This window comes from Silurus aristotelis, assembly GCF_946808225.1.
Source record: "Silurus aristotelis genome assembly, chromosome: 24".
NCBI lineage: Eukaryota > Metazoa > Chordata > Actinopteri > Siluriformes > Siluridae > Silurus > Silurus aristotelis.
The window spans coordinates 3,601,581-3,611,580 of NC_139597.1; the positions used below are offsets into that span (position 1 = coordinate 3,601,581).

Genomic DNA, 10,000 nt, shown 5'->3' on the forward strand with positions numbered 1-10,000 from the left:
ATGAGGGAGCGAAGGTGACTGATGACCTCGAAGCCCAGAAATGACATTCTTGCACCCAAGCATCTGATCAATCGTTAATCAATGCGCAGGGGCCGATCAGTGGAGATCAGGTGTGGGGGGGATAATTGACCGCTCTCAGATGCACAGCTAAAGAGTAACGGCATGGAGTGGGAGTTTGGCTCGAGCGCAGAGAGGCGTAGGAGGACCGAGCGACAGAGATGGATTTCGGTACCCATTAACACCGTGCACACATATGGATTTAATGAACTGACACACACACACACTGACACCGGATGAGTGGACAGGACTTCATACTCAGGGCTTCAACGTGAAATATACTCTAATAAGACTGATGCGGATTATTTTTAAAATAGCTAGCACTGAGTGCTTATTTTCTTACTTTATAAAAATAATAACTTCTGCTCATCCCAGAAATACAGCATAAAATATTGTATACTGCTATATTTATCGACTTTATTTAAAAAAACGGTGGTCCCTGAACAGTTCCTAATGACTACGTCTGTGTAAAGTGGAAAAAAGAAGATACTTTTCAATGACACCATATATTTAAGCGACGTATCGCTAAACTTGCACTTCCCCACAGCTGAAAAAAAATTAACGAGAGATTCACGCCAATAACAGAAAGCTGATTGGCTGTTGCGCGTTGTTCTCATTTGTGGTCGTAAAACAGCGGAATATTTGGACGAAAAAAAGGATTCTAAAAGTGGCAGCATTTCAATGCACATCGGCGTTACATGGACATCGGGAAATTAAGACGTGTTTAAAATTAATTGGGACTTTCTTAGACTCCACAGAAAACCTGTATTTCAACTGACAAATCTTTAATCGACCCCCTGTCGTATATAGAAATCCCCCGGCTTCCTGCTGCCTCGAGTAAAACAAACACTCTGTTTAACCGCTGTGACCTTTAGGGGCAGCTCGGATTAGGAGGAGACGTTATCGCCCTCTGTTCAGTGTTGGTTTTGGAGCTCAGGCATTATAAACCTGCTTACTCTGATAGACCATCATTAATATGACACACACTGGCCAGGAGGTCTAAAGAAAAATGAGCACGGGACGGCTGTCAAGCCTGCGAAGCTCTATCTGATCTCAGTCTGATCTCGCTCCGGCTCAGAGAAAGGATTCGCCCTCTCGCTCTTTTTTTTTTTTTTCCCCCGCCATACATCTTTCTGTCCATTCTGCAGTCTGCTCTCAAACAGTACAACTCCTGTCAATCATGTATGCTGAAGAAAACGCTCTCGTGGGGAAAAACGGGGAGAAAACTAGTACAAAACAAGGATGCAGCGGTATGGTTCATCTTATACGGCCACTATAATATGCATTTACCCTCTGCTATAAATTCCATTCCAATGCTACAGAATATACAGTATGATATAAAACATAAAATACATTTATTCCCCGTTACACATTAAGCCTAACTCTGATTCTGACATATGAAAGACAGGTGAAGAGAGTGTCTTATCATCTATGATCCATAATGCATGAGTAATGAAGACAGATATAAGCCTCCCTCTTTCTCACACACAGTACTGTATATATGAATATCTTTAAGGATGGAGAAAAAGCCATACAGGCCATAGATCATAGCAGAAATGCACAGAGTCAGATATGACACAGCAGTTAAAGAAGCAAAGATAGGAGATGCTTTATCAGGAATAAAAGAAGTGACAGAAAAAAAAATATATAAATATATACATATACAAAATATAATGTAGCCAAATTTACTGCCAATGCTGGTATGTTTCTGCTCCCACTTCCAAATCCATAAAGTGTGAAAAGAGCTTCATAACCAGCTGGAAGCGACATGTGGTCGCTCGGTGGTGGACATGTTGGATTTCTGATCAGAAGGTTCAAATCCCAGCACCACCAAGCTGCTCCCCCTGGGTTCCTTACATTTATGGAATTTGGTAGACGCCTTTATCCAGTGCGACTTAACAGCTATTGGGTTAAGGGGCCTTGCTGAGAGGCCCAGGAGTTGCAGCTTGGTGTGGCTAGGATTTGGACTCAACCTTTGAATTCGTAGTCCAATGTCTTAACCAATAATCTCCTATTTCCCAACTTTAAGGATAAAAGAGTCTGTTAAAGGTAAAGCGTCAGTAACTTTGTAACCTGGGTGAACACCTGAGGGGTCAAGGCCGAGCCCAGGGCCGAGTTGGCTGTACTTGAAATACGGCTCTTTTCATGGAAGACGTGCGTCTCAGCCGGCACATGGTTTTACCCAGGGATACTGGAGTACTTTTTTACTTTAAAAAAAAAAAATTTAATCCTTTTGATACTTTCAATAAGCCTCGATCCTAAAAAAATAAAAAAAAATTACCATGTCGACTTCTCTGGGCTTTTTTTTTTGCTTTCGCCTCTCAGCTGTCCACTTTAGTTTACTGTCCTTTCAGCACTGATGAACAACTCCATTTATTACACTACTACATAATCGTCAGAATTGTTCCCTCTATACCCCTCACCCTATTACCCTACATGACTGTAAAGAACAGCTGTGCACGTTATCAATAACTGAAGTCTGGTAAACATGGGACAACTTTTAGGGCAATGAGGTTTGCCACGGCCTTTTTTCCCCTGTTCGGCATCCTCAAACAGAAATTGAGAAGATTAAAATAACTAAAATAAAAATAAAATCTAATTGGTCAGCTAATATGAAACCTTTTATCATAGTCATATTCAATATAGTTTGAATATAAAGAACCGTAGAGAGCCATAGGATTATATGTAAGACAAAAAAAAAAAAAGAAAAAAGAAATTAAATAAATAGATGGTACATGGACTGATGAAACAGAAAGAAAAAAAGTACATCTGCCTTTAAATGCGGTGTACACAGCTTATTAAATACCACCCTACATTTCTCAAAAAGCTCTGGGCCACTTGCCATGACACTCATCTGCGTGAGTGTGTGTTTCGTCCCATGTCCAGAGTGCGGGTGGCCTTAAATGAACGTCCATCAATCTCTTTTACAGACACGCGCCGATTTGTCATTGTTTACGACCACTTACGCACTAATAAGGTGAAGAGGTGAAGCTTGCACTTGAGGAGGAAAAAAAAGAAGTCGTCCGAAGCGGGACAAACCGCACGACTTAGAGAGACAAATAAAAACAAATGAAGCAGTTAAAAAGAAAAATGACATGGTCTTATTTTCATCGTTCATTTTTCCCCCTCGCAAGTAAGATCCATCGGTTTTAGCAGAGCAGAAAGAGTGTGACTACATGCCTGACCTTTAACACACACACACACACACTCCAAGATGGAGATAGAAAATATCTGGGAGGGGGGAAAAAAATTGGGAGAGTAAAAGGATCTGAGGCTGAAAGGATTTGAGCATTGAAGAGATAAAAAGAAAAATAAATACAGTCAGAAATGAAATGAAAACAAAAAAGGGAAAGAGAGAGAGAGAGAGGGAGTGGGAGTGGAGATTTAAGGTTGAAGACAGAGACCAAGAGAATGAGAGAGTGATATATAAAAATATATATAGGCAATCTCACCTCGTCACAAAAATCATCAATGAAAAAAAAATCTAACAGAGATGCACTGGAGTCTGGGAAGAGGTTTCAAGACGAGTTTCATAACCTGTAGAATGTCTTCAGGTTACGTATGTAACCATGGTTCCACGAGGGAACGAGACGCTGCGTCAGAGTGCTTTGAGAACGCCTCTGCGTTGCCTCGTTCCCTCTGGGAACCATGGTTATATACGTAACCTAGAGACGTTCTTCTTCCGGAATTCTAGCTGCATCTAAGCGCTTTGGGAACGAGAGTCGAATGAAGCCAGGCTGACCAATCCCTGCCTAGTGTGGACAGACACCGCTACTCCAGAGGACAAGGCATTAAAGGCCACCACACTTCGAATGGAGTGCGCTCTGACCCCGAAGGGAGCGGGGAGACCAGAGGACTTAGAGGTGGTAAACGCATCCACAATCTATCTGCTGAGATGAACAGCTGCTCCGACTTCCTCCACAGTTCTGATCTGTGGACGTATATGCGAGCACTGGACAATCGGTTAAGCTTCTCCTCGTCTGGAGCCTGAAAGGCAGGAGAGAATGCATGGAGCCTAAAAGGTTTTGGGATGACCGAAGGTACTTTGGGAAGAAGGAAGGGGCCTGAAGATCTCGTACTCTGGATAGAGGAGATGGCCAAGAGGAACACAGCCTTAACTGTGAGAAACCTCACAGGTACCTCAGTCAGAGGTTCAAAGGGAGGCTGCGACAGGGCGTCCAGCACAATAGCCAACGGGTTCTTAACCAGCGACTGCCCCACAAGGGGGGCATGACAGGCCGCAATGGCAGACATTTAAACCTTCAGGGTGGACGGAGCCAACCCTTTGGGGCGAACTGTTCCTGAAGAAATTCCAGCAGTGAACTGACTGGGTAGTGAACTGGGTCTAGGCGGTGTTGATCACACCCTGCAGTAAAAAGGCACCACCAGATAGGTGTCTTAGGTGAATCAGTCACCCTGGAGCAGCTCTAGGGGCCTGGCCTAAGGGCCCCCGATATTGGGGCTTCAAACCCCGGACCTTCTGACCAGTAAACCCAGAGCCTTAACCACTAAGCTTCCACACCTTTAATAATCAACCTGTGACCTTATGACCACTGCTGGGCCCTTGAGCCAGGCCCTTAACCCTCACTTGCACAGCTGTATAACTAAACTTACATATTTAACTTACAAAACTGAACAGATTTATAAATTCAAATTTTGCATTTATGTTGTTTAGTTAAATCTGGTACTCTTTACAACGTTTAACACCGCTGACGATGATACATTTGTCCTCGACTAGGTCTAACGCATTACTACACAGGCATTAGTAACCGCTTACTCAAACACAGCCATAAATATTTTAGCTTCACACCGAATGTTGGGAAAGAATTTACAAAGAAAAATCAGTAACCAATTTTTATTTCCCATATCGCAATATAATATCGCTATCGTCTGGACAGTGAAAATATCACGATGTAAATTTTAGCTCGTATCGTCCGCTCCTACAGGAGACTACTTCCATGACAAAAAAGCATCTCCTCACAAGAAGAAAAATAAGATGATTTTGTTTTCTTCATTACACTTCAATGTGAAGGAGATTTGTCTTTTAAAAGAAACGAATCGACCCCTTTCTGACCAATCAAATTGAAGAATTTTAAACCTCTGCAGGTTTAATCGTGCATAAATAATGGTTTGGGGTTGCGATAATAAAGTTTAGAGAGAGAGGAAACAGAGAGGTGACTGTCAGAAGGATGAGGTTTAAAGGGTAAATAAGGTCGTGAGGCAGCAGTGACCTGAGGTAAACCTTTTTTACGGGGTTATCGCGATCACCACAAATAACTTCAATTACAGACAAAGGTGTATGTGTGTGTGTGTGTGTGTGTGTGTGTGTGTGTGTGTGGAGGGGGAGGGGGGTGCTTATATATATATATATATATATAAATAAATAAATAAAAAAGTCCAATCACACAGTCAAACTAATGAGCATATTTCTCACTAATAGCTCTAATTGCGTCCTTTCAGTGTAGGTCAAACTGCGCTCGGTAAGTGCTCGTACAACACGACAGCTTTTTTTTTTTTAATGGTTATAAATACTGAAGCGCAATACGGCTTCCCCGCTGTGCCTTACAGCACTGTAGGACAGATGATGTGAAGATATGAGATCTCGGGTGTGCTGCAGCGTGTTTGATGGATCATGAAGAAGACAGATAAATGGGAGGTTCGAGGCTTGAGATCTGGATAATCACTTAGTATTAGTGTGTGTGTGTGTGTGTGTGTGTGTGTGTACACACTACCATTTAAATACGTGACATATCTAAAAACATAGATGTAATATGTAATGCTTAATACGTTGTATTTGTGTAAGGAGTGATTTCACGCTATAAGAACATGCCCCATGTCAAATCGAATTAATGAGTCATTCTATACAGTGTATGGAAATGTGAGCATGGTAATGACGTCACTGCTATGCTTTCTTTACTATTACACTCCCCACTCGTGCGCGCGCGCACACACACACACACCTAATATGCTATCATTACGGCCACCATTGAGTTTCTATAGCTACATAAACACTGTGGTTTTATTGCAGAATGAAGAAAGCGTAGGGAGTAATTGGAGAAGATACTGTTAAATGTTCACTATCTTTAAAGGGAATTAAGAATTGGGATGCCATTAGAAGTCTATAGAGTTAACCCTGATCACATCAAACTTTAGTATTTATAACAATAGCAATCCCGTCTGCTAGTTAACTCATCCTGACCTATCACTTAAGCTCCAGTTCCACAGCTACTGAAATCATGACCAATCCTACCAGCTCCTGAAATCATACTACTGAAATCATGACTAATAACACAGCTCCTGAAATCATACCTAATCCCACAGCTCCTGAAATCATGACCAATAACACAGCTCCTGAAATCATGACCAATAGCACAGCTCCTGAAATCATGCCTAATCCCACAGCTCCTGAAATCATGCCTAATCCTACCGCTACTGAAATCATGCCTAATCCTACAGCTCCTGAAATCATGGCCAATCCCACAGCTCCTGAAATCATGGCCAGTCCCACAGCTCCTGAAATCATGGCCAGTCCCACAGCTCCTGAAATCATATCTAATCCTACAGCTACTGAAATCATGACCAATAGCACAGCTCCTGAAATCATCCCTAATCCCACAGCTCCTGAAATCATCCCTAATCCCACAGCTCCTGAAATCATGGCCAATCCCTAATTCCACAGCTCCTGAAATCATGGCCAATCCCACAGCTCCTGAAATCATGGCCAATCCCACAGCTCCTGAAATCATACCTAATCCTACAGTTACTGAAATTATGCCTAATCCTACAGATACTGAAATCATGCCTAATCCTACAGATACTGAAATCATCCCTGATCCTACAGCTCCTGAAATCATGACCAATAGCACAGCTACTGAAATTATGCCTAATCCCACAGCTCCTGAAATCATGCCCAATCCCACAGCTCCTGAAATCATGCCCAATCCTACAGCTCCTGAAATCATGCCCAATCCTACAGCTCCTGAAATCATGACAAATAGCACAGCTACTGAAATCATGCCCAATCCTACAGCTACTGAAATCATGCCCAATCCTACAGCTACTGAAATCATGCCCAATCCCACAGCTACTGAAATCATGCCCAATCCTACAGCTACTGAAATCATGCCCAATCCTACAGCTACTGAAATCATGCCCAATCCCACAGCTACTGAAATCATGCCCAATCCCACAGCTACTGAAATCATCACTAATCGCACAGCTACTGAACTCATCCCTAATCCTACAGATACTGAAATCACTAATCCTACAGCTACTAAAATTATAACTAATCTTTATTAATCCCATTATCTCTACTACAACTGAACAAATTCTGACCAATCCCCCCTGTGACAAAAATAATTCTACCCCGATCTACCCAGTCTCGTATTCGCCAGAAGAAAGTTGGACCAATGTCATCTTGAGGTTATTTGTACCCACCCTTTAATATTTTCAAGATGGTTTTACATCCCAAATATTTATAAACGCCGTCTTTGTCCCACAAGATTCGGGTTTCATATCTAAGCACCCATGACGTCAGAGTCATGAGTTTATATTCCAGCTTCACCCCAATCCTCATATTCCTACAAGTGCTGTAAATAAAGTACACTGGAGTTCAACCAATAAGACAGAAATCAGCTATAAAGTGATTTCATAATATCCCAGTTTCAGGTAAAGTAAGAAATAACCTATGAATCGATCATGTGATCTAAAAGTTAATGAAGGTACTATGTAGAACAGTCGTCACCACGAATGCCCGTTTTCCAAATTATCATATCAAATTCTTTCAATTATGCAGATTTGTGCCATATTTATCTCCGGGACGGGTTTCGACTTTCAGGAAATCAAAAGGCTCGGGCTAAATACACGGGTTTATTATTTTTAAACCGAATCGGCGATAGCATCTTATCTCCGCTTCTTGTTATGGAACCCGACAGGACCGACACCGGCCCGCTGGGACGACCGATACGGATTTATTTGTAGTCTAATGTACAACCCAAATACCCCTGCTCTCTCTTTTTTCGTTCTCTCACACTCTCCATCTCTCTCTCTCACACACAAACCTAATTAGGCTGTAGCAGCCTGGATATCTTGTGCATCTCCGGCTCCAACGGTAACACCAGAGCCTGCAAACATTTTATTATCCGCTGGAAAAAAAACTAACACATATCCTCCTACTTCGACTCTGTAATCCAATCCTAACGCTGCTAATGCAATCAGCCAATCGTGGCACTCACAGCAAGCCTCGCTGGTCACATGACACCCCAAGCCAGTTCTGAGGTTGCTTTGGGAAGGGTAGCTATGTCATGCTAATGCCGCTTTAATGCATTTCCTAATGCAATTGCGCCCCTCCTACGCCCTCCCGGAGTTTACTAATCAATTTCAGGCATTTCGGTAGAGACGATGATCCCAGTGTTAGCGCTGAGGAAGGCGGCCTAATGATGGCCTAATGCGATTTGTGAGGCCAGGCTAGTACTGGAACAGGCCGCCTTCTCTTCCCACTGCAGCCACTCACAGGGATTAATACCAGGGGCTAATAGGCCACATTAAGACACATACGGGCCAAAATGGACTCGCACCACCGTGATCTTTAGTTACAGCTGTAGCCTAATGGTCAAACTTCGATGAGCTAGAGATGCCCTGGTATATAGAAGAAGCCAGAAGACAGCTGCTGGGAGTTACCAAAACATCATATTGCTGATGTCGTGTCAGTCGGTAATTTAATTTTCATTTTATGTATTATCTTTTACGTTCGTTCGAAAGGTCAGATCAAGATCTGGAGAAAATAAAACGGTGTTTTCCCACAGATACCCGACTTATTTTTACTAGCATTAAACAATAACTTATTAAAAACCAATCCATTCCATGTCTTTTTATTTCTACATACGGCTGCATAATTATAGGATTTTTCAATACTGAACACTTTCCATGTGAATTTACAAAACTGCATGTTAGCCAATAACAGGGTTTAAATGTAGTTAGAAAAAAAATGAATAAAAATGGAAAGTTTCCGGAAATTTCCCGTACATTTTCCGCCAATTTGGCAACCCTATTCCTACAGAATACACTGTATATAATATATAAAAAGGCCCAGGTTCCTACACCTCCTCCCTCCTCCTTTCTGGACTCACCTAAATTTAGCGTTCACCTCATCTGCAGCTTTGTGATGGTTCTCGATGGTGGCCTTGTAAAACTGGGTGCTCTGAAAGGAAGAAAAAGATAGATAGAGAAAATCAGATCAGTATCACATAAAAAAAAAAAAAAAAAAAAAAAAAGAAGCTCAAGAAAAACGAAAAGTTGTACCTCACAAACTACTTTATTTAAAAAAAATGAGAGAGAGAGAGAGAGAGAGAGAGAGAGAGAGAGAGAGAGAGAGAGAGAGAACCACCTCCACCTCTCCCTACTGTACAGTATAAACTCTATTAAAGGTTTATGGAGGGGGATATTGAGGGCAGTAAAGCGTGAAGTAATGGCTGATTTTAGTGTGTGGTGAAAAGGGAATTTCCTCGAGACGTGTAAAGCTGGAGGTCATGAAGTTCAGGAGGTCATGCGGGTCCGAGAGACGGAACCGAAAGGAAAAGATGAATGGATTCAACAAGTAATTCCAATCTAAATGAATGAAAACGATATCCTGAAACTAGAAAGTTAAACGCCTTTATTGACCTTAACACCACTGAGCTACCACTTCCCGCCCATCCATCCTTCCTTCCATATACACCTCCATCCATCCACCCACACCATCCATCCCTCCATTTTTCTAAAGACCCAAGTCACTTGTAGCGTTTTGCTTTGAAGTGCAGGTCTGCATCTTGTTCTTCTTGTGAATGTGTTCAGCACACTGGTTCGGCTTATAAACAAAGAGTCCAAATCTTCTGAAAGCCCAAAAGACCACGATGGTATAAGAAAGGAGTGTGAACGTCTCGGAGATGGTTAGAGTGCCGAGACG

The 10,000-nt window shown here is 42.1% G+C and overlaps 1 protein-coding gene across 3 annotated transcripts in view; it reads right to left on the reverse strand.

The window, feature by feature from the left end:
- Window positions 1–10,000, reverse strand: part of chchd3a (coiled-coil-helix-coiled-coil-helix domain containing 3a) — a 72,160-nt gene that overhangs the window by 7,245 nt on the left and 54,915 nt on the right. For all 3 annotated transcript variants that reach the window (XM_083528044.1, XM_083528046.1, XM_083528045.1), the window contains one exon: window positions 9,186–9,256. In XM_083528044.1, coding sequence (XP_083384170.1) covers window positions 9,186–9,256 — 71 coding nt within the window. The remainder of the gene's footprint in view (window positions 1–9,185; window positions 9,257–10,000) is intronic.